Source organism: Scophthalmus maximus, chromosome 16 (genome assembly GCF_022379125.1).
Source record: "Scophthalmus maximus strain ysfricsl-2021 chromosome 16, ASM2237912v1, whole genome shotgun sequence".
Taxonomy (NCBI): Eukaryota; Metazoa; Chordata; class Actinopteri; order Pleuronectiformes; family Scophthalmidae; genus Scophthalmus; species Scophthalmus maximus.
This window is the reverse complement of record NC_061530.1, coordinates 20,134,429-20,157,460: the sequence shown is the minus strand read 5'-3', so window position 1 is coordinate 20,157,460 and position 23,032 is coordinate 20,134,429. Positions and strand designations below refer to the sequence as shown.

General features: G+C 46.4%; 1 protein-coding gene across 8 annotated transcripts; it reads right to left on the bottom strand.

The window, feature by feature from the left end:
- Positions 1-10,646: 10,646 nt before the first annotated feature.
- exoc7 (exocyst complex component 7) lies at positions 10,647-22,889 on the bottom strand. Of its 8 annotated transcripts, XM_035612113.2 has the most exons (21): positions 22,582-22,889; positions 22,359-22,424; positions 21,393-21,577; positions 21,185-21,290; positions 20,117-20,339; positions 19,714-19,881; positions 19,527-19,538; positions 18,523-18,615; positions 17,480-17,548; positions 17,144-17,289; positions 16,645-16,797; positions 16,443-16,541; positions 16,280-16,342; positions 16,084-16,150; positions 13,831-13,896; positions 13,621-13,741; positions 13,015-13,110; positions 12,857-12,920; positions 12,220-12,261; positions 11,923-12,056; positions 10,647-11,137 (listed from the first exon to the last, which is right to left on the bottom strand). In XM_035612113.2, exons 1-21 carry the CDS (start codon positions 22,657-22,659, stop codon positions 11,035-11,037), a joined length of 2,154 nt encoding a protein of 717 aa, XP_035468006.1. In that variant the 5' UTR covers positions 22,660-22,889; the 3' UTR covers positions 10,647-11,034. The 8 variants fall into 8 exon arrangements, with proteins under 8 accessions (XP_035468006.1, XP_035468007.1, XP_035468011.1 ...); XM_035612114.2 differs by lacking the exon at positions 19,527-19,538 and having other exon boundaries at positions 22,582-22,888; XM_035612118.2 differs by lacking the exon at positions 18,523-18,615 and having other exon boundaries at positions 22,582-22,884.
- Positions 22,890-23,032: the final 143 nt, after the last annotated feature.

The following is a 23,032-nucleotide window of genomic DNA, read 5'->3' as shown; positions in this document are numbered from 1 at the left end:
TGTCTTGTTCGCGTCTCAGACCTCCAGTGGAATCTGGGCCCGGAGGCCTCTGCTGACCCCGGGATGTAGTGCAGGAGTTGCAGCAGAGGTTTTCTTGGCAGGGCCGCGCTTCCCGTGCAACTGTTTGCTAATGACCTGCACAGCTGTGAGACCGGGAGGAGGAAATGTGTTGAGTAACGTAACATGGCAGGCCAGACGTTTTCTTTCTGCCTGAGATCCAAAACATTTCTATTCTAGTAAGTATTTCTTTTTCTTTTTCATCATCCCACCGTCAGACCAAGGCTCCATTTGCCCTCTCACATCTCCTCTACATCTAATACATCATATTCTGTGCTTACTTTACGACTTCCCAGAGCCTGTCTTGGACGGGACAGCTACCTGGCCGCGCGTCAGCCCGGCTCTGGCAGCTTGACGCAGACATAACATTTACATGGACCGTAATATATCCAGTATCATCTGGATTAATACAACACCCCGAGCAAGAAGACGCGTGCAAATACAATTTTCTGATCACGCCGACCTGCACAGTGTGGTTGAACTTGTTCAAAAAGCAAACTCTCTTAATGGAAACAATAACCCACGTGCCGTTCTGGATCGGACCTCGTCACATTGGTCAGATCGGGCCCCTTCTGGTCACATGAGCAGTTTCAGGAACAGGAAACCAAAGTGTCAAACCTGCTGCAACAGGTCAAACCGCTGGGTTTCTGGAACATTGACCAAAAATAGACGCGGGGAAAAAATACCACAGTGGCAACATGACATGATAGAATGAAAAGTGGAACATGTTGACGAAGAGTGATCAGTTTGATCAAGTAGAGTCAATCAACAGGTCCCAAAGCTTAAGGCTTATCATCATTATTATTATTATCATCATTATCATCATTATTATTATTATTATCATTATTATTATTATTATTATTATTATCATCGTTATTATTATTATTATTATTATCATCATTATTATTATTATTATTACTTTTTTGGGGGAAACCATTTGATCCTCACTGAACAGCATCCGTCCAGAGACCAACGACCGATCCGACGGGCGCCGAAGGGAGGAAACGAATTCTAACGCCAAGTCAACACTTGTCGTTCCTTTGATTTTACATATTGAAATGTTTGATCGAAGTGCATCCATTCTAGAATATATCATTAGGGGTTTTCCCCTGATGCTGGTGATAATTCTGTGCTTTTTCAAACGTTGTCAGTCCGACATCTGTGTTGTGAAGAATCAGCACCTGACCGGCGCCGCGGTTCGGAACCGAACCCCGTCCACCGGTGTGTGATGTCCACCTGCAGGGCTTCTCCAAACACGACTGTTGCTCCATGGCAGAACAGAGAAGGTTCCATATCGAACACAGAGTCGGGACGTAGGCGACGAGAGCTGAGAGCTGTTCTGGGCTTCTCTGTCAAACAGAGCTGGTCGACACCACGGGGACGACGCGGCGCCCGAAGGTCGGGCGGCGTCATCCGTCGGCAGCTGCAGCTGGAGCCTTCGCGTGCCTTCGCATATCTCCGGGCTCGCTCGCGTATCTTTTTCACGCTACCGATTACGTCGGAAAAACATTGGCATTCGACACAACAGGAAAGACGGAAAGGACAAGGAGGGGTCAGGGCCCAGATTAAGGGCGAAAACAGGTGTATTACTGCGCTGTTTAGTAAATAGTGAGATCCAATCTCTCGGCCTTCCCGTTCCGCTGTCTGTTTGAGGGTAAATACCACCATGTGGCCCCGCAGAGTAAATAGAGAGATGACAGAACGCCGGTTGCCCGGGGAGCCGGACTACTGTAATAACAAATCCCACAGCCAGAGCTCCCAGTGGTCGATACGGAATATCCTGTTGTCCTCCGCTGGCTCGCTCTGTCATCGTACCTCATTACGGAGAAATCCAAACAGTCAAGATCCCATGTTTGGGTGTTTTACACCGGCGGTCTCGGACTCGCAGATGTGTGTGTGTGTGTGTGTGTGTGTGCGTGTGTGTGTGTGTGTGTGTGTGTGTGTGTGTGTGTGTGTGCGTGTGTGTGTGTGTGTGTGTGTGTGTTTGGGTGTGTGTGTGTGTGTGTGTGTGTGTGTGTGTGTGTGTGTGTGTGTGTGTGTGTGTGTGTGTGTGTGTGTGTGTGTGTGAGAGGCCGGTCGTTGACAGCACATGCTCCTGCGTTGCGCTGGTGTGTTTGGGAGTGTTTTTCACCGAAGGACATTACGCTCATTTTCCATGCTGCTCATCTCTGTGATGTATTATCCAACTAATTCAGCTGATTGTGAAGCCTTGTTTAATGTATTTAATCACCGACTTAAGATAAGTCTGATTCCACTTTGCGTCTGTTGTTGGGCAGCTCTTTTTTTCGTTGCTGGGATTCACTTTGAAGTGGAAAGCACCTTGTCGGGGGGGGGGGGGGGGGGGGGGGGGATGTTAGTGACAAACAAAGGACAAAACAAGACGGAAACACGCGGTGACGCTGCGAGTGATTTACTGCGCCGAGGAAAGAGTGTGCGTTTCATTAGGGACATTTGCTCATCGCGCTTCTTAGATTTTCCTGGTCGTGTGGATTAAGGCTGTTTGTTACCTGGACGCCGCATCAACACGATTACCTCCTGAGAGGAAAAGAGGGAAACATGGAAAAGGTCTCGCAATGGAAACGAGAAGAGAAATGTACGTTCTCGTGAAGTCGTCGCTCGATTCAAATGTTCGGCTTCAGCGTGGACGCGTTCCATCGAGTCGGACGTTGTTGTCGGTGCGATTGAGCCGCCGCAGCTTCGCGAGTTGACGTTTACATTAATTCAGGAAGAGAAATCGCTCGCTCGCGCTCAGAAGAGCGACCGATGACTTGAGGTCGACTCCACAGAGGAGGAGGTCAAGTCAAATATATTACATACATATATAAATACACATATATTCATCCTGATCTTACAGTAAAAAACCTTTTTATGAATGTTGAGGGTGTTGAGCAGACAAACGTCTGAACTCAGCTTTTATATCAGGAAGTGAACACTTTGATTTTAATTTGCTGAATCAATATTAGTGTCAATATTGGATTTTATTTCAGTTGTGAAACAAAGTGGAGAGACAAATAATAACTTGAATAAATCGTACAGGTTTTTTACTATATGATATGATTGACGACACATCGGAAGAAAACATGAACATGAATAATTTGTCCAAGTAAAATATCATTTGTCCAGTAACAAGAAATCTAGATTCAGGAAAAAATCAGTAACCAACATACAATAATTTATGGGAAAAAAATGGACTTTCAGTGTTTTACAGTGCGATATTTCATATTCACTGTTTAAGTCAAGTGTCTGTACGTAGAGGCCTCAAACGTTCCTACTGTGGAATAAATATTACTTTTGATACAGTACATGAAACACAAAGTGGCATGAAGATTTAAATCATGCAATCGCGGTCGACATGCGTGTTTTATTGTTTCTGCTGGCGTTGTCTTTAATGACGCGATCGCCATGTGCCAGCGGCGCTGTCGCTGCACCCCGAGCTCAGCGCCGCCCCGGAGGAATGTGATTGGTTCACAGGAATACTACCAAGCCCGAGGGTTTCCCTCATTGCAGAATGATAATGAAGCCAAACCTTCTCTCCAGCACGTCGTGAGAAGATCAGAAGAGCTGCAGGTGTTTGGACGTAGATCGAATGTAGATATTGAGCTGGTGAAGGAGGAAAGTGAGGAGAACAAACAGGTCCGTGTAGAGGCAGAGAGACGCAGCACAATCAGGGGGCTTGTCCTCCTCTCGTCCTTCTATAAATATCCTGCACGTTTCCTCTCCTCCTTCTGTGATTCTCATTACACCGGTGGAAACTCGGCCTGCCCGCCTCGCTCGCCCCTCGCTTTCTCACGGCCTCGGAGAGGGGACGAACTGGGCGGCAGCTCGTGGGGGGCGGGGGCGCGTGGGGGAGGCTGATGGAGGCCTCGTCGGCAGCGGAGGAAGAAATAAATGAATAAAAGTGATCTACCTGCTTGGTGCGGGGGGGCGGGGGCAACATCCTCTGTGAGTTCCCCCCAAATCATCACGCGTTGACGTTGACGTGACGGACGGGGCCCCCTGGAGGCCAAAGGAGGAAGTCAGGTGACGTGAAGTTGGCACAGGGACGAGGTTTGAGGTCACTGTTTGTATCCTCTGTGAACCCCTAGTCTGTAGATGAAGACGGACGTCGTCGTGCTCTCTGGGACGACCAGCAGAGGGCGACTCCGCCGCTAGCGAACAGAAACAGGACATTTCACTAAACATCCCGACGAGTTTATAGTTGAATCCCTCGTTTCATATGCACTGGGGGGCGTGGACTCCTTGTGATTGACGGCTCGTGCCGTCCAGCGGCTGCAGGTCACAGGTCAGCAAGGCCACGCCCCCCTACTCCTCCAGATATGGAGACTTCTGGTTTCTAAAAACCAAGATGGCGCTGGTGAATATGCCACCACTCCATGAGGCTTCAGAACGACAGGAGGTGACGTCCCGGTGGGATATTACTTTGTTTGAGACCGTAACCGTGAACATTCCCTGACCGTTGATTATTAATCGTACGTAGTTATTTTAAACACAAACCACAGTTTGACTCAGAAAGTCGTTTTTGTGGCTGAATGTTGCCAACGCCTACTAATGATTTGTCGTTTTTCTTGGAGGCGCTGACGGATCCGGTGGTCCTGCTGATCAGTGGTCAGATCCGGGTTGACAAACTTCAAACACAAATACAGTAAAAGCTCAGTTTCTCATATTTGATTAATTGAAGGACAAGAAGAGGGAAAGGTCTTGTCTCCGCAGTGCAACAGGTTCCTCAGTTTCGTCTGCTCAGGTCCGAGGCGGAATGGGAACAGGTCGGAAACCACAACGCGGCGCGGGCGCGTCTCATCGGGCGGCGCTCGCACCCGGGGCAGATGTGCAGCGGCGGTTGGCCACAGGAAGTGAGGAGTCACAGCAGGCGAGGTGAATGTGGAGCGCGGTGCCCGATGTCGTGCCGCTGCAGTTCCGGGTGTTGAAGTTTCATGAAACAGGTGGAATGTATTTGGACGGACCCACTGATCACATTCACGCGTCCTGGCCCCTTCGCTCGTGAGAAGCCTGCAACACAGTCGGGGATGAATAAGATCAGAGTGAAATGAATCCTGTACTGGCGAATACACACGGTGGATTCCTCTGTTTGTTTTCCTTTATCAGTATAAAACATAAAAATCTGCTGTGAGGATCAGAGGCACACACGTGAAGGGAGGAGGTCCACATAACTCCAGAGTGTGCGAGAGTTCTCTCTGGAAACTCTGAAACCCGGAAGGTTTTCAGGGGCTGGAAGTGTTTGACTCGGGTCAGTGACACCGAGCCGGAACCACGTGGACACAATAACCAGTGCACACGAGCCGAGCTCCTCGATGGCACATCGTCTCCACGGTGCGACGCCCGGGGGAGGAGAGTTCTGCTGCCTCCTGCAGAGGCACGAGCAGCTGCTGCGGAAGAGCCCGTCCGCCGGGAGGACGACACCAGGCGGAGTCGCTCGGAGTCGCTCGGCGTCCAACACGTCCCGACGTCCCACTGTAATCGTAGTCCTAGATATTGGGAGTTTGGATTCAAATGACAGTCAACTGCAGTGATTGTACAGTTTGATGAAGTGTGACAGGATTGAACACACTTCAATCCGCCCGCGTGGGAACGGGTGAGTCGTCCAGACGAGGAAGAGTCTTCGCTTCATCTTTTCATGATCCACACATTTCCACGTTCCCGCCACTATTTCAGATGGTTTGATTTAGGTCTTAAAACCCTGAAGATGTGACATTTACAATCAAGGTTTAATATTTAACATTGACGTCTTTAATGACCAATTGAATATAAAAGAAGGTTTGGTGAGTTTCTCTCTCTAAGATGTAAAACATGTCGAGTAGCAAAGGATTTGAGTTTCTTACTGTAACTTCTCCCGACACTCGATATGATGACCAGAAGCTCATAAAGGATCAAATCGATCCAAAAGCTAAAGATTTTACATTTACAATCATATAAAACATACAAGAGTGTGAATCAGAGTCGATAAAAGAATCCGTCTTTCTCTGGATGGATTCGTCGATCATCCATATATCATATGTTTGTCTCACTGGACAAACGCAGGAGCCGCGTCGGTTAAAACTGATTCTTCCCAGTTCCGGAGCGGCTGCTTTATTTTCCCGCTGCGGCGTCCAGCCGCCGGGCGCTGACACCAGACTGCCCGGCCAGACGGAGCAGCTACTGCTGCTTCTTTATGAGTCTCCACTGCTGTTTCAGACCCAGTCTGGTAAAATCATTTCGGTGTATTATTACCAAGTGTGTGTGTGTGTGTGTGTGTGTGTGTGTGTGTGTGTGTGCGTGCTGTAATATTTAAGTAGCAGAAAGAAAAGAAAAGGTCTCCGAGGCCTCACAAATTACAACTTTTAACAGGATGAAGGTTTGACACACTCGGAAGTGAAGTCATTAAAATCACGTATGAATTATTTTCTTCATTAGCTGCGACACTGTGATTGATGATGTTGTTTTACCTGGAGGGGCCGATGAGCGCGGACGCCGTTTCTCATCCTGCAGATGAGGCTCAGCAGCGAGGGGAAAATGTGACATCATGAGGCGAATGTTTGTGGTCGGACATGTTTCTCAGTAGTTACAGGAGTCGCGTGCGTCGGCCTCCTTCGTGAATCTGGGTTTTTTTTTACCGTCTTTGTTTCGGTCGATGCTTCGACTTGATTTTTTTTTGTGTATTTTTTTGTGTTTTGGTTTTTTCCACTTGTGTCAGATCTCGTGGTTTTCGCATGACGAAAGTCCGCGTGCACGCACACACAACCTTTTCCGGAGCGGGGTTGAAACGCGCTCGGCCAACGGGTCCTCGAGTTTCCACCGCACAACAACAATGTTTCAATTTGTCTAATCGGGGGTATTTAGGCTAAGTAAACTATCACTCTGCAGGATTCCGTCTGCAGCCACAGCCCCAGTCATGCAGACCCTCTTATGCAAACCATTTGTGTGCGGTGGGGAGTGGGGCGGGCGGCCAGATGACGGGCGGATTGGATAACGCACAGAGTGAGAGGTCTTGGCGAGCGGCGGGAAACCGCACGCAGCTTTGCGTGATTGTGGTCCCGTCGCGGCCGCTTCTCCGTCGTCCACTTCCTCCGACGCACCTGCGTGCCTGACCTCTGTGACCTCTGTGACCTCTGTGACCTCTGTGACCTCCGTGACCTCTGTGACCATGTGTCCTGCTCACATGACTAATCTTCATTACATACGGTCGTTTCACAGGTAACAGGAAATCAACAGACTGGTTTCACATTGCTGGCGTCAAACAAACGTCATGAACAGAATAGAACAAAATATTTCTTTAATTCTGATTAGTCTCAATATTCCTGCAGCTGTGACTAGTTCTTTAGAGTCCTAGTTTGTGTTCCTGTTTTGTGTTAATGCATCAGTGAACATCAAACAACAAACCTCTGCCGAGGCCGAACGGTCCGACACACGACGATCTAGTTCTCATTGTAGAAATGAAAAGGAAAAATAACAGTGGTCTGATATCCTGAAATAAAATCCTGGATCCATAACGAAATATAATGTGTTCTTTACAGGCCTCTATAAAAGTATAACCTCCTTTACGAAGGTAAAAAATACAAAAAAAAAAAAAATTTTCTTCTTCTCAGGACACGAGGGATTTATGTGTTGCGATACCACGACTGACCACTGGGGAAAACTAGCTGCATATTTTGAGATGTCTTTTTTTAACCCTGACATGGTTGTGTTGTGTTTCATAGACAGATCTCATCGACCACACGCAGCTTATGAATATTGACAGTTTATGTAAACGGACGTTATCACAGAGGAACAGAGAAAGTGAAACCAATGCTGTGTTCTGTGTACTGACCAGCAGAGGGCGACTCTGTGAGAACCTGACTCGACTTCTCACGTGATTCATAACGTCAGTAAAACATTTTCCTGAGGAGTTTATGGTTCAATCTCTAGTTTCAAGTCTTCTTCAACACATGATGTTCATTTTGTACATTATTGTCCATTTACAGTCAAACAGACGATGAAGCACCGGATGTGTTTGGGAGCGTGGATACGGTGTGATTGACAGCGGGTACCGTCCAATAGACGCATGGATCCCACCCCCTCGCATCTACGTCTGGTTGCAAAAAACCCAACAACATGGCGCTCACAGACCAACAGGCGACGTCACGGAGCGTTGACACGTGAAACATATTTCACGTAGATGCAGGAACACGGGTACAGTAGACACAGGCATCGTGACTCCACTCGGGGTGGTTGTGTCAGTCATAGCAGTTCATTTGCAAATAAATATTTCACATTGCGCAACATCCTGATTATGACCGTCTGTAATGTGGTCATGTAATAGTTGTAGTAGCTCAACGTCAAACGACGACTGTACTGTACAACACTGAATATCAATGAATGCATCGGTAACAAGTGAATGACATGGTGGGACTGTTGATTAATTATCATAACTTACTTTGGAGCTGCAACAGATCGACTACTAAATTAACCGCCACCTATTTTGATTAATCGGTTCCAGTAGTTTTTATGGAAATCCTCTGATTTCAGCTAAATGTGAATATGTTCTGGTTTCTTTGCTTCGATGTGACAGTGAACTGAAGATCTTTGGTGTGTGGACAAAACAAAACATCATCATGAAACATGATCGATGATGATTTGTCACCATTTTATGACATTTCACGGACCAGACGACTGATCGAATAATCAAGAAAATAATCGACCGATTAATCGATAATGAAAATAATCGTTCGTCGCAGCCCTGATCCACTCGGGGGCCACACTGTCCTGATACCTGGATGAGGGTCCAGAGCGACCCCTCATCCCACCACGCGACCTTCCTCTCCGCAGCTCGTGGCTCCTGCGGTACTGTACCTCCTCCTCCGGCTCCTCCGCTTCGGTTTCCTGCATCAATCGTAGGATCATAACTGGCCTCATAAAAAGTTGGAGAGGGGGGGGACGTGAGAGCCAAGCTCCAGACGCAAGCCAGCGGGTTTTTAATGGTACAGGTTTATAATGAAACACTCGCTGAGGCCCTCTCTCCCAAAGCGCTGACGTGATCCACTGGACAAACGCATTAAAAGTGCACGCTATTCATAAAAGTGTGGGACTATCGGCGAGGAGCTGAGTGTGTGTGTGTGTGTGTGTGTGTGTGTGTGTGAGTGAATGGATGTTACGTTCATCTGCCTTGTCAGAGTTTTGTCGTGATGTGTTCAGGTCTCGATCCGCCTCCCTGCAGGTGTTGACCCACGAGCGCCACGTTCACATCCTCCGAGGTCCACGTTCTCTGCAGGTCCTGAAAACTTGTAAAAAGTTTAAAAAGTCATTGAAAACTGGCTTAAATATCTTTTCTCTCATCAAATCAACTCATGCTGGACCGTTCACTTTGAAAATAAAACTGTTGAATTATTTTTCAATTCTTTATTCCATCGATCATTCTCCTTCTGCGTACGAGTCCGGGGCCTGGAGGGATGGTGAGTCGACGGGACGTTCTCTTTGTGGTCGTTCTGTCTCTTTGTGGTCGTTCTGTCTCTTTGTGGTCGTTCTGTCTCTTTGTGGTTCTTTAAAACGTCTTTTCAGAGAGTTTTGTCTTTGCAGCTTCTCTCCGGCCCCTTTGGGCCCCGGGGCCAACTGACTGATTATATTATTAGGAATTATTATTATGTAAAGCTGGGAAATGCTTTAATGTCACATTAATGTCAGTAAACTAAAATGTGACCATGAAAAAGTTATTTGCAGGAGTAAAAGAAAAGTCCTTAAAAAGTCTTAAAATTTAATTTCCCAGTGGCAGGACGACAGAAAACATCACAGAAACTATGAGTGCCGGATTTGTGCGGATGCTGAAACAGGAGCAAACGTGACGCAACTTCATTGATATGTGTGTGTGTGTGTGTGTGTGTGTGTGTGTGTGTGTGTGTGTGTGTGTGTGTGTGTGTGTGTGTGTGTGTGTGTGTGTGTGTGTGTGTGTGTGTGTGTGTGTGTGTGTGTGTGTGTGTGTGTGTGTCAGGCCTCAGCAGGAAGTCAGACAGTGAATTCCGTCCAGGTGTTGTTCACTGTGCTTCTGCTGCCACCTGCTGCCCAATAGGAGAACATGCAGTGTCAGTTTATTCAACAACTGCAACAAAAAAAGATCAATAGAAATATAAAAGAGGAAAAGTAACCAAAGTTGAAGATGATCACATTGAGTAACAGTTTAGCATTAAAAAAAAGGGTTTTAATCTCTGGAACATTTACGAACATCTATAATAAAAGGTACGAATCAGGTGGCTCTTTGATTGTTGTTAAACTTCCTCAGACTTCCAGGATGTCGGATCGTTGACTCGTCCAGACTCCCCAGGGGAGGAAGCGGAGACGGCGACGCAGCCGCTTCCTACGGGACGAAAATAGCGACTTGGTAAATTTAGTCAAGTGACAGCGTTTGCATCTGTCCAGCTGTCGGAGGAGGTTAGTGTGTCGAACTGTGTGTGTGCGTGTGTGCGCGCGCACGGTGTTGAGGAAATGTTAGTGGGGAATAACTGAGGATGATGGCAAAGGTCAAACAGGGGTCAAAGTTACCCTATGTATCTCAAACCGAAAAGTAATCCGCAGTAATTTGAACTTTGCTGCGTGAACGCGATCAACAAATCAGAACAACCACTGGAGATAATTCAGATTTCCCTTTATTTGTTTGAAATGCTAATCTGTAGCGGCTACATTACATAAATATACCACGTTCATTCCTTTTGTACAAAACAATTCATCGGCGGGGAGAGGTCGACGGGGCGGGGGGAGGTCGACGGGGCGGGGAGTGGCCAACAGGGCGGGGAGTGGCCAACAGGGCGGGGAGATGCCGACGGGGCGGGGAGTGGCCGACGGGGCGGGGGGAGGCTGACGGGGCGGGGAGTGGCCAACAGGGCGGGGAGGGGCCGACGGGGCGGGGAGTAGCCGACGGGGCGGGGAGTGGCCAACAGGGCGGGGAGAGGCCGACGGGGCGGGGAGTAGCCGACGGGGCGGGGGGAGGCCGACGGGGCGGGGAGTAGCCGACATCCCTCAGGCGGACGTGTCGAACAGCTTCTCGATCATCTCCTCCACTTCCTCCGGCCGATACTTGTGATACTTCTCCGGGTTCTTGGTGAACGAGATGTTTGCACATCTGGAGGGAAAAGGAGAAAAGGTTTGTGTCGCTCACTTGCTCCCCGATAAGAAACTCAGTAGTTTACTGGATAGTTGAGATTTGAGAGTCACATTTAAAACCTTTGTGGACAAATGTCAATGTGACTCAAACCCGGTTTCATGTATATACCAAAAGAATAATATAATAATATAAATAATATTCTTCTGTCTGGTTTACAGCGCCTCCTTGTGGTCGTATGAAAACAAACTAGACTGCACCAATTTTGTGGGATTGTCTAGTTTTCATAAATACATATGTGATAACATACTGTATATTATCACATAATAAAAATATATCAGCTACAAGGTTCTTTGAGATATTTTACAGTTTGAATGCAGGAACATTTTATTGATTCTTTAACTTAATTCTCTTGTTGCAGATTCTTGGTTGTGATTCATTGATGTATTTTCTTCATTATATATTATGATAGGGAACTGAATATTTCTGTAATTTGGTTCTGATGGTCAGATTAAAAAACATAAAATCTGTAAACATACATTACCTCAGTGAAAGTCGTGCATTTTTCTGTATTTGACATTTTATTGACCAAACGATTAGTTGAGAACATAACTGACTCATTTTAATTTGTGTTCATTTAACAATAATACAAAACTGCATTAATAATCCGAACATCCTCCAGTTAGAAGCTGGAGTAAGAGAATAATTGTTGATAAATGATCAAGATAGTATCTAATTAATTTCTGAGTTGTTTCAGCTTCATTCAACGTAAATAAACATAAATTTAATATGAACACTTCTCTCACCGCTGCAGAAATGCCCGGTAGGCGTCCGACACCACTATCCTCTGCGCCTGGCGGATGAAGTCGCGCTGCTCCTTGTCGGGGATGGCCCAGCCCTTCTGGGTCTTACACAACTCGTCCAGTCCGTCATTAAAACCCTGTGAAAGGGGTCAGGGGTCAGGGGTCAGGGGTCGGACACCGATGGTTCACATCCACACTCTGCTGTGTTACCATTACCACGGCGAGGATCTTTATCGTCTCTGGTATGTGGGCAGATATTTGAATGTGTGGTGACAGAAGTGATCGTGATTCTCATCTCACCTTGAATTTGTCTTTAATCACTTGTCGTTCTTTATCTTTTAGCTGCAGGGAAACAAAAGACGCCAGGGTTCACACATTCATACGCACATTGACTTTGAAGACAATAACTACATTATATATATATATATATATAAATTCGGTATCCCATCATATTCGTTTTTATTCTTCACCTTTTTTGAAAGTTTTTTCCTCAATTGTTTATTGTATATTTTTGCTTTATGTGGATATGTCTACCTCTTTCCTGATGCTGCTGCTGTAACAAGCTAATTTCCCCAGCGTGTTTTATTTTATCTGATCTCAGTTTCCCATGTCTAAGTTTTTATATTTCTGAAGGTAAAAGAATATGAAAAAATACAGATTCTTTAATTTATAGATTAAAATTGGGTTTGACGTCATCTACTCGTCGTCTACTATTCAAACTATATAACTATCTGACTATACAACGGCTCGTATCCCTGGTTCCTCGGAGCGTTGACCTGTGGCAGACTCCGCCCCCTCTGGGCCTCTGCTCAACTGGCACAGTTACACATGTTTCTTCAGAGCCAGAAATCATACAGGTGTGTGGAAGTTGACACTTGTGTATCACGGCTGGCGAAGTGTTTGCTGTTCCCCGAGACAGAGATGATAAAGTTCTGACCTTGGTGCCGGGTTGGAAAACGGGCATGTTCCTGTCGGTCAGCAGCTCCGTGACCTTCAACCAGCTGCAGCGCCAGAGTGAAAAGACACAGACGTTCAAAATAAAAAAGGGGTGAGGAATGTCTGAGTTTGTTTCTGACACGTCTGCGTTTACTGTACCTGCGCTGGTACATGTGGATCTGCTGCTGGATCAGCTCTCGGTAGGAATTCTCCGCTTTCTTCTGGGTCACCGTCACCAGCTGGATCAGCTCAGACCTGTGGAGAGCCAGCAGATTACTTTTATGTAATTTGACAAATTGATTAATTCACTAATTGTTTTGTCAGGAGACGACATAGGCACATTGTACAGTACGCCGTAAATATCGGTGCATTTTATTGTAAGTCGTAAAAAAGTCGTAGTATTGTGAATTATGAAAAGTCGTAATATAGTAAGTCGTTAAAAAGTTGTAGTATAATAAGTCGTAAAGAAGGTGTAGTATGGTAAGTTGTAAAAAAGTCGATAGATAATAAGTCGTAGTTTTGTAAGTTGTTGTATAATAAGTCGGAAAAAAGCTGTAGTATGATAAGTCATAAGAAGCCGTAGTAAGTCATTTTTAAAAATGTCCCCCTATATCTACAAACAAACTCATCAGTTTCACTCAAAATGTCTGAAAAATTCAAAATGTCATGAGACCCAAACTGTGAAACTGCTCCATTCCACTGCCTCATTAACATAATCCCACGTATGGAAACACGGAGTTTGACAGGAGAACCACGAACACTCACTTCTCCAGAGACTTGAGGATGTAGTTGTAGTTGTTGTGGAGGAAGATGGCGCTCAGCGCCGAGTCCTCGTACACTTTGGATTTACTGAGCAGGTTCAGCTGCAGGTTTCCCAGAACTTTACCTGAAAGAGCCGAGTCGTCGTCAGGAAACGTTACAGCAAAGAGCACCAGCTTACTTCAGACATGGAGACTCCTACGATTCCATACGTACAGATGTAGGTGCTGAGGAGACGCTTGTTGAAATCCGAGGTGTAGCTAGTGGCTGATGAACTCGTCTCTGAAAGAAACGCAAAGGAGAAGATGTTAGCACAATCACTACTTTCAATAAGTTTTACTACTTAATTATAATCTTTGATTTATTTTCTGTTTAGATGAAGGCTACATCCATACAACTACGTTCTCATTTTTAAAAACTAAAACGATCTGTTTTTATCTCCTCGTCAGTTTTAATCCCCGACAATACAAACACGCCTGAAACACATATTCATCACGTTTCTATACGTATTCACTGGGCTCAGTGCAAACAGGAAGTGAAATACTACGAAGAAGATAGAACGCTCGCGAAAAGCACGAGCAGGGATTTGTTTTCTTGGCGCGACGACGAGGTGGATCCACAACTTAAAGTGAGTGTTTACAAGGTTTTGCTTTCGCCGCTGGTCGTCGAGTCGGGATTGGTAAGAACCAACCAGGAAGTCGTCGTTTCTAACAGTCTCCGATTTTGTCCGTCAATACTCATTTTCACAGACAGATCGTCACGTGTGTTTATGTTTACTGAAATATTTTATAGTGCAGAGTAAACAATGCCGAAAAAAAATTGCTTTTAATTTTACATTTTACGTAGAATAAATGATGTTTGTTTTCTTAATTCAAATTCTATATATTTAGTTGTATTTGTGTTTTGTTTTTAATTCTGGTTATTTATGATAAAGTTTATGGTTAAACTGTAAAATATCAAGCCTCACTTACGTTTCTTAGTCGTAATGGTTAAGCAATCGTTGACAGATTAAAATATATATATATATATATATATCTCGGCAGATGTCCCGGTATCGGAAATCTTGTACTCCCTGATATGGACATCGGCATCAGCCCCCTCAAATCCGTATCGATCGAGCTGTAATCCAAACTACATCGAAGAGCGAGCAGCGTGTTTCCAACAGCAGGAGTAAACGTAGCAGCAGTGACGCGTTTCAAAACGTAGTCATGTGGATGTAGCCTAAGTTCACTCCTCCAAAAACTGTGTCTTAGTGTTAACTACTATGGGAACACACCAACAACACATTGAGTGGGACTGGTGGTCCGGGGCCTGTCACGGTCCCTTGCTTACCTCGGGGGTCTAAAGGAATATTGTAAGTGTCCCCCAGTACTAACAGGGCCGAGGCAGAAGAGAAAGAGACAGAGACAGAGACAGAGGCACAAGAGGCAAAAAAAGGGTTAGAAAAGATTTGTTAGTGCAGAGGAAGCAAACAGTCGTCAGGCCAGAGGCAGCGAGGGCGAAGCACAGAGTCAGGTCGTGGAAAAGGAAGGAGAGCGAAGCTGCGGTCGACAGGAAGGAGCCGGAACAAGTCGGATCTACAGCCGCCACACGTCAAGAAGAATAAATGAGAACACAAACCAATTTAATGACCTTTTCTGTTTCTACCCTGACAGTGACATCGTGCTGTGACATCATCAGTGACGGAGAAACCAGGAAACAGGACGGAGGTGAATCGGGGACCGGAGTCACAGCTTGTGGACGAGGGCGTGACGTCCACACCAGAGGGTCATGTGATCATTTTTTATTAATATCTAAAGACCATTAGACTTTCTAAGTGTCTGACTTAACGTCTGCTAACGGCTGATTCTGATTGGACAGACGTTGTTTTAAAACTGCTCGACTGTTTTGCTCATGGTGGATGTGAATGACATCAAATTAAAAGATGATATTCAGATGTTTATATTAATATTTCGTTAGCAGAGTGTTGTTTTCTGTGTGTGTGTGTGTGTGTGTGTGTGTGTGTGTGTGTGTGTGTGTGTGTGTGTATTTGGGAGTTTGTGTCCACACGATTAAGTTTTGGAGCTGAAGGGTCAAAGATCAGGAAAAATTTCCAAGATATCTCCGTGAATAAAAGGACTTAAAGAGACAATATGAAGCTTATATATATCAGAAGATTATTCCCCGTCGTATGATGTCATATGATAAGTAATGTCAAGAAGAAGTTAGAAATTGTCTCATGCATAATTCAAAAATGTTAGTTTTTTATAAAGGTGTGCATCCTACAGGACTAAAGACTATAATTGAAAAATGATTTATGATCATATGTCAGGAATGATGTCATCATGACGTCACTATGAAGTCATGAAATGACGTCATATAGTGCAGTAATGCATCCGGAATTTTTCTAGTTTGGGTACATCTATGTATATCGATGTTAATTTTGAAAAAAATCCACAGCTTATTTAAGCCGAGCTAACTCCTTGTTACCTTGTGAGGCCAACATGGCTCCGGCCGTCTCGTGGAAGTCCAGCAGCTGCTGCAGGAACAGGATGGCCTGCGGAGGAGAGAGAGAGAGGGGTCGAGGTGAGCGTCACCGAGGAGACCACCTAGATTCCCCCCAGAGACGACGGACAAACGGTCCAATGAGGACGGGACGCAGACACAACAGAGAGGAGCAGCTCACGTTGCTGGTCAGCTCGTGGACGGTTCCATCTTTGGGCATGTTGTACTCTTTGTCCGGGTCGTTCTGCGGTCGGACGAGAGAAGATTCAGTGACTAACCGATCGATTGATTATTGATGGATTGATCTGTGATCGGTGACAGAGATTGAATTCTGGGCTTCTTGCCTTGATGCTGTCGGCAAACTCCTCCAGAGCTTTGGCTCCGATAGTCTCCATCGACGTGATGAGCGTGGGCAGCTTGTTCTTGGTGCTCGCCGCCGTTCCCTGTGCGCACACACACACACACACACAGACGCATAAAGTTAACTCGGAGATAATGATGCGTCGTCGTCTGACGTCGTCATGGCGAGGCTGTGCTGATCCAGACCTGCAGTGTGGAGTCAAACTCGGACTTGTTCATCTTCAGGTGTCTCAGGATGGGGAAGATGGTGAGTACGGCCGAGTAGTCGTGACGCATTATGGCCCGGCGGGCCGCCGACACGATGTTGTCTCCCTCCAGCATCAGGTTGTCCAGCGCCTCCTGTGGACAAAGGACGGAATGAAACGTACTGACGGCGACACGACAGAAACTGATCACGTACTGAGACGACAAACATGAGCTCTACATGTATATATATATATATGTATATAACTACAACTGTAAATAAAGATGGACAACGCGTCTCCGCTTTGTACAATAAACATTTATTTAACGTCAACTCTGATTTTTTTTTTTGGTCCAGGTCCCATCTGCTAACTGCAGATGCCACCAGGGGGCGATACAGATATTTTGGCTTCTGTTTTGAGGAGCTGTCATATCGTCCATCTTTAATGACATCATATATATTAATGCGAGTTATTATTTCTTCGGCGTCGCTCCCTCTGACCTGGATGAGTGAGTCGAACGTCTTCTTCTGGTGATGCTCGGGGATGATCTCCGTCAGGAGCACGTACTCGCTCTGAGCCAGCTTCACGAATGCGCTGATGCAGTGGATGTAGGAGTCGATCTCGATGTCCAGCACGTCGTCTTTTCCTGAGATTGAACACGAGCAGATGTGAGAGTCGGTCAGGGAAAAGCGAAGCTACGAGAGCGGTTACAGCGACGTCAGTGTAAAGGTACGAATCTCCCGACTATGTGTTGGTGCTGCTGCAGGTGAGACTGAAAATAAAACCGTCTCATCGGCCTTGGTGCTTCTCTTCCCCCACGTGTTCCCGTCACTCACCTGCGGCAACCCCGTGCTTCTCGGTCAGGGCGTCTGAGGGGTGTTTGACCCGCAGGTCGTGATCGTAACCTGGTGGGTGGAGGTGGGACAGCAGGGAGACGGGGTCTAGTCAAACCACCGGGGGGGGGGTCATGACTAGACCAGAGGGACAAACCTGAACCTGTTACCTGAAGCTGTACCGACCACCACCAAGCACCAGAGGGAGGAGGAGGGGGAGAAGCAAGCCACACCCACTGGAGACGGGTGAGGGTGGGAGGCGCCCAGGGGTGTGTGTGTGTGTGTGTGACTCATAAAGTGTAAAGTTAGTCAGTGTGAGTTAGAAGTAAAGGACAGAAAACAACAGCTTTTACTTCAGCGCAGGTCAATTCATCCTCACACTCAGACTTTAGTTTCCCACAGTATTTTTTTCTTTCCTACATTTCCCAGAATGCCCTTGCAACAAGGAAAAGGATATTCCTCTGCTTAGTCAATTTAAAATGTCCGATGAGGTTTTCTTAGCGGTATTAAGCCACATAAACGGGGAAAAAACCTTTAGAGATTTCGAGAATAAAGTCGCAATATCATTTATCGATCAAAGATGTCAAACATTTTTCTGGTAAAGAAAAAAACAAGCAGCACTAAGACGCCACATTGGACTCTGGAAACTCTCATTTTTACAGCACGTATTTTGAGAGATTTTAAAGTGTTTTTTCACTTCTTTTCTGCAGGAAATACATAAACTTTCTGTCATAAATAAATCGGGATATTTATTAATGGTGAGTGGAAAAAGACAAAACCAAAACAACAAACCAGATGATTCACTTTGTGTATTAACAGTTTTAGGACGAAAATGTTTTTTCATATTTTTGATAAAAGTCTGGGTTTATTCATTTTATATTTTGAAGCCTCATTAAAAACCTGCAGTGTGTAAGAGCTGTTGTGGGGAGAGTTCAGTTTGTCTGTTGTTCTAAATAAACAACAGCGAACAAGGAAGAGGAGGAAGAGGAGGAGGAGGAAGAGGAGGGTGGACGGACACCGAAGAGAAGAAGAGCGAGGTGCGTTACCTTCCAAAGGAGTGAGGTTAGAGCCCCCCTTTTTCCCATCCAGCCCATGCTGTGAGTACTGTTTCAGAAGGTTCTGAGCCTTGCGAATGGTCCCTGGTCCCAAGAACACAGAGTCCAGAAGAGGAAGAGGAGGAGTAGGAGGAGGAGGAGGAAGAAGAGGGGGCAACGAGGTCCAAACAGCCAGGAAACAGAGGAAGGAGAAAGATGAGGAGAAGAAGAAGAAAGACAAAGAAGAGCTAGGAAGTGAGTGATGAGACATCAAAACACCACATCCCTCCACCAGCAGGGGGCGGGGCATAGCCGAGCACCGCCACAGGTGAGACAGAGCAGCCACAACAACACGACGACTAAAAACACGGAACCAGGTAACGTGAGAGCAGAACACACAGGTTAGAGCAGTTATAGACATGAGACAGCATCACAGTCATATTCAGTCATATCCACAGTTCACAACACAACACAACAGTTTGTCACATCATCAGAGTTAGAAGCTGACTCTCCAGCTGGTTAGTGGTTTAGTGAACAATGTCACACACTTGAAGCTGCGTTCAACCGATGGGACACTCGAGAAGCAAACAGAGCGACGTCAGCATCGCATCCGAATGATGACGACATTTTGTCGTTTTCATTTTTGCTCCTCAGCTGCTCCAATGCGACACAAATTTTCCGTGCGACCAGATCACGAGTAGATGTGAAATATTTCAAATATTTCAAATCCCGCGAGAGTTGTCGCGAAAGCCAGTTCAGCGTCGAGATCCTCCCTGCGACTCATGATTCATCGGTACGGCGACGACACGCGTTTTTAAACTGCAGTTCGCACAAGTGCACGACAACATGAAACTACGTGGACACTGGGACTAACTCACTACATCTCTCCAGGGAACAAAAATACACCTCTACCATCTGCACTTTTACGCTTCTACGTCTAATTCTCAGCTCATGTCGTTTGCCGTGAAACGCGGCCGTCGACGGACAAGAAGCAAACACTGAAGCTTTGCGTTTACCTGGGATGTAGACTGTCATCACGACACAGGGATTACGAGAGAGGAGAAGGATGAAGGATTAGTCACAGAGTGGAGCAGTGGACACAAGACGTGAAACTGAATAATGTTAACCTGATCAACAGACTGAATGTGGGGGGGGGGGGTGATCACAGAGAGCGAGGCGGAGTGAGATCTCTCTCCTGCTGACCTGGTCTCTTCGGGGCCTTTTTGGTGGGCGTGTCCTTGCGCTTGGTCTGGACGGCGGGCGAGTAGAGGATCCCGGAGGAGGCGCTGTTCTTGCGGAAGTGATCCTTTAGGCCCTTGATGGATCGGTCCAGCTGGTTGGAGCGGATCTGGAAGTAGACGTTCATGAAATCTGCAGCAGACAGACAGACAGACAGACAGACAGACAGACAGACAGACAGACAGAGAGAGAGAGAGAGAGAGAGAGAGAGAGAGAGAGAGAGAGAGAGAGAGAGAGAGAGGGGAGGATGAGTGTAACGGCGCTGGTGTCAATTTGAGAATTTTTATAAATGTCAACAAATCTCATGTAGAGATTCAACATTCATGTCAAGCCACACAGATTTTCCTCGAGCAGCGGCGCTCCTCACCCTGGTTGCGTCCATACTCCACCAGCCAGCCCGAGATGCAGATGATGTCTTGGAGCACGGCCTCGGGCAGGTGCTCCAGCACCACGTCCTCCTGCACCTCCAGCTCCTCGTCCACGCTGATGGCGTCCAGGATGAGGATGGGGGGGACGGGCTTGCTGTAGCGAGTCAGCAGGCTGCGGAACTCGGCCTCCAGCAGCTCCTTCCCCTTCTCGAAACGAGCTTTCTGCGGCAGAGAAACGAGACAAGAGGCGAAAGGCTAAACCTGCTGCCTAAATAATATACGAATAAGAAGCCACGCCCTGCCCCAAGGAATCAAACCCTGACTCAGTACCAGAGTCAGAGGTGTAACCCACTAAGCTGCAACATGTTTATGGCAGAGATGTATCGCCCCAAGAATGTTTTTCCTCCAATGTTTCAAATCACTATTAAAACATTTAAATCTGACGCACTTTCCCCCATGAACACACACACTCTACTTCCTGTGGTAAACAGGACGTGGGCGTCGTCCGCGTCACTCGTTTACAAAACGTCTTTCCATTTCTGTCCGCCCCGACTAAGACACAACCCCGGAGTTCTCAGCAGCATTTTTCCAAACTTCTCCGTCTTGGGACGCTGTGTGAGTAGCATGGACTCTGGGCGTAACCATAGCGACAGTGATGCAGTAGTGGACGTAATGCACGACGTAGCTTCAAAGTTAGCCTCGTGCTAATTTACTGTAATATAACAAGATGATGAAAAGGAGTTTCACTATATACAATGTGACCCAAGCCATTATCAGATATAAAAGATGTATACATTTCCAGTTCAGACATTCTCCGGAGTTTGCCATTCACATATGACATATATGTATTCTCACATGGGCTCACTCTGCAAATTTTTACTGGATCGCTGGCAGGAAAAGTTCCGAAATAAAAAAGTCCGGAGCAACATTTGCGGAACTTTTGTGCTCCCACATATAAAAGCTCCTCCGGAAAATTTTGGAAAGATGTTGATTTTCCCAATTTTCCTCGGAGAGTCTTCCTCACATGAACACATAGGACAAATAGAGACGGAGGGCTGTGACCGTACCACTGTGTTAAGTTCCGGGCTGTCGGGATTGTTGTCCTGGAAATATTCCACAGCTTTCTGGATCTTTGCAATACAAGCGAGGTACTCGTCCAGTCGGCCCGTCGGTCTGGAGAAAAACACAAAACAGAACGATGACGAGATTCCAGTTGTTCTTTTTTTTATATCATCATTGATATAAATCCGTTAAACGCCTCCTGCTCCTCCTCACCCCTCTCTGATGATGCGGTCCGTGTCCTTGGCCACGTGGTAATAGCTGATGACGTGGTCCATGCACGACAGCGTCTTGTCCACGTTCTCCTGCAGTCGCTGCAGGTTCTCCGTCTGCTTGTGCACCGGGATGATGGAGTTCTCCAGCTGCATCAGGCGGCTCTCGAACGACGACAGGATGGAGACCTGGAGACGGAACATGTTGACGTCATCGTCTCGGACATGACATGTACACGAACTGAACATTGGAGACACTCCCAGGAATCATGTCAGAATCATTATCGTTCTTTAATATTCCATAAGAGTGGGTAATTTCACTTCTTCATATCCAGACTCAGACTTTGAAATCAGCGACAGGTTCATAGAAACCTCTGAAATCGTGAAGTTGTTCCTGCTGCTCACAGATGTTGATCCTCAGTATGACGTGTGTAGACGTGACACACAGATTCAGATTCAGTGACTTCTGACCTTTCATGTGATGTCGTCTTTTGATTATTTTCTACGGCTTTTTAAAAAATATGCTTTCAAGTGACTTTGTCTTCTCTTGATTTTCATTTATTTCTTATTTGTTTTTATTGGTGTGGATGAAATTTGCAGCTGCTCCTGAAGATGCTGTTATGGTTGTGTGTGTGTGTGTGTCTGTGAGTGAGTGAGTGAGTGTGTGAGTGAGTGAGTGTGTGTGCGTGCGTGCGTGCGAGTAGGTGTGTGTCTGTGAGTGAGTGAGTGAGTGAGTGAGTGTGTGTGTGTGTGTGTGTGTGTGTCTGTGAGTGAGTGAGTGAGTGTGTGAGTGAGTGAGTGTGTGTGCGTGCGTGCGTGCGTGCGAGTAGGTGTGTGTCTGTGAGTGAGTGAGTGAGTGAGTGAGTGTGTGTGTGTGTGTCTGTGAGTGAGTGAGTGAGTGAGTGAGTGAGTGTGTGTGTGTGTGTGTGTGTGTGTGTGTGTATGTGTGTGTGTGTGTGTATGTGTGTACCATGCCGTTGGTCAGCTGATCGCTCTTCTCCAGATTCTCTCTGATGAACGACAGCGTCTCTTGCTCCTGAAACAGAAGAAGAATCACTTGAGTCTCTTTGCACTTTTTAAAAAATGTTTATTATATTTCTGTCGGTGATCATCGTCGGTTGATCTCAGCTGATGATGATGATGATGAACATCATCACCGACACAGAACCACTTCCTGCCTCCGTCTCACTCACCTGCTTCAGCTTCTCCTCGATCTCCCGCTTCCGGGCGGACGCGTCCTCGGTGGGAACCATCCCGGTCCTGAGGCCCATGGACGGACGACGAGCACCAGTGATTTCAAACAACCGACCGACTGACTTGTACCCGTTCAGATCATTGAACTCGACACCGACGACGCCCGACGGCTAATGTTGTGGAGCGCTACGGTCAAGCTAGGTGGGTTAGCCGCTACGAGAAGCGCGTTTCCGGTTAGAATTTCTGAGGACAACACGCTCCTGTCTCACTGACTTACGTCAAACTTGTTTCCTACAATTCGATTGCTGATTTTATAAGTTTATTCACGATGTCTCATATGTGCCTTGTCGTTTTCAACCGATTCAAAACAATTTATTTCATTTGTGCGCAAGAATTGTGCCTGTATTTTGAAGGTGAATACACCTATTTCCGGTAAACATGAAAACTTGA

Bases quoted from the DNA above. Each gene is read 5' to 3' on its own strand.
- exoc7 (XM_035612113.2), bottom strand. From the start codon at position 22,659: ATGGGCCTCAGGACCGGGATGGTTCCCACCGAGGACGCGTCCGCCCGG. The intron at 19,882-20,116 runs GTGAGGAGCGCC...TGTCTGCTGCAG, and splicing joins GGAGTATGGACGCAACCAGG to ATTTCATGAACGTCTACTTC. The intron at 16,542-16,644 runs GTCTGGATCAGC...GTGTGCGCACAG, and splicing joins AGTTTGACTCCACACTGCAG to GGAACGGCGGCGAGCACCAA.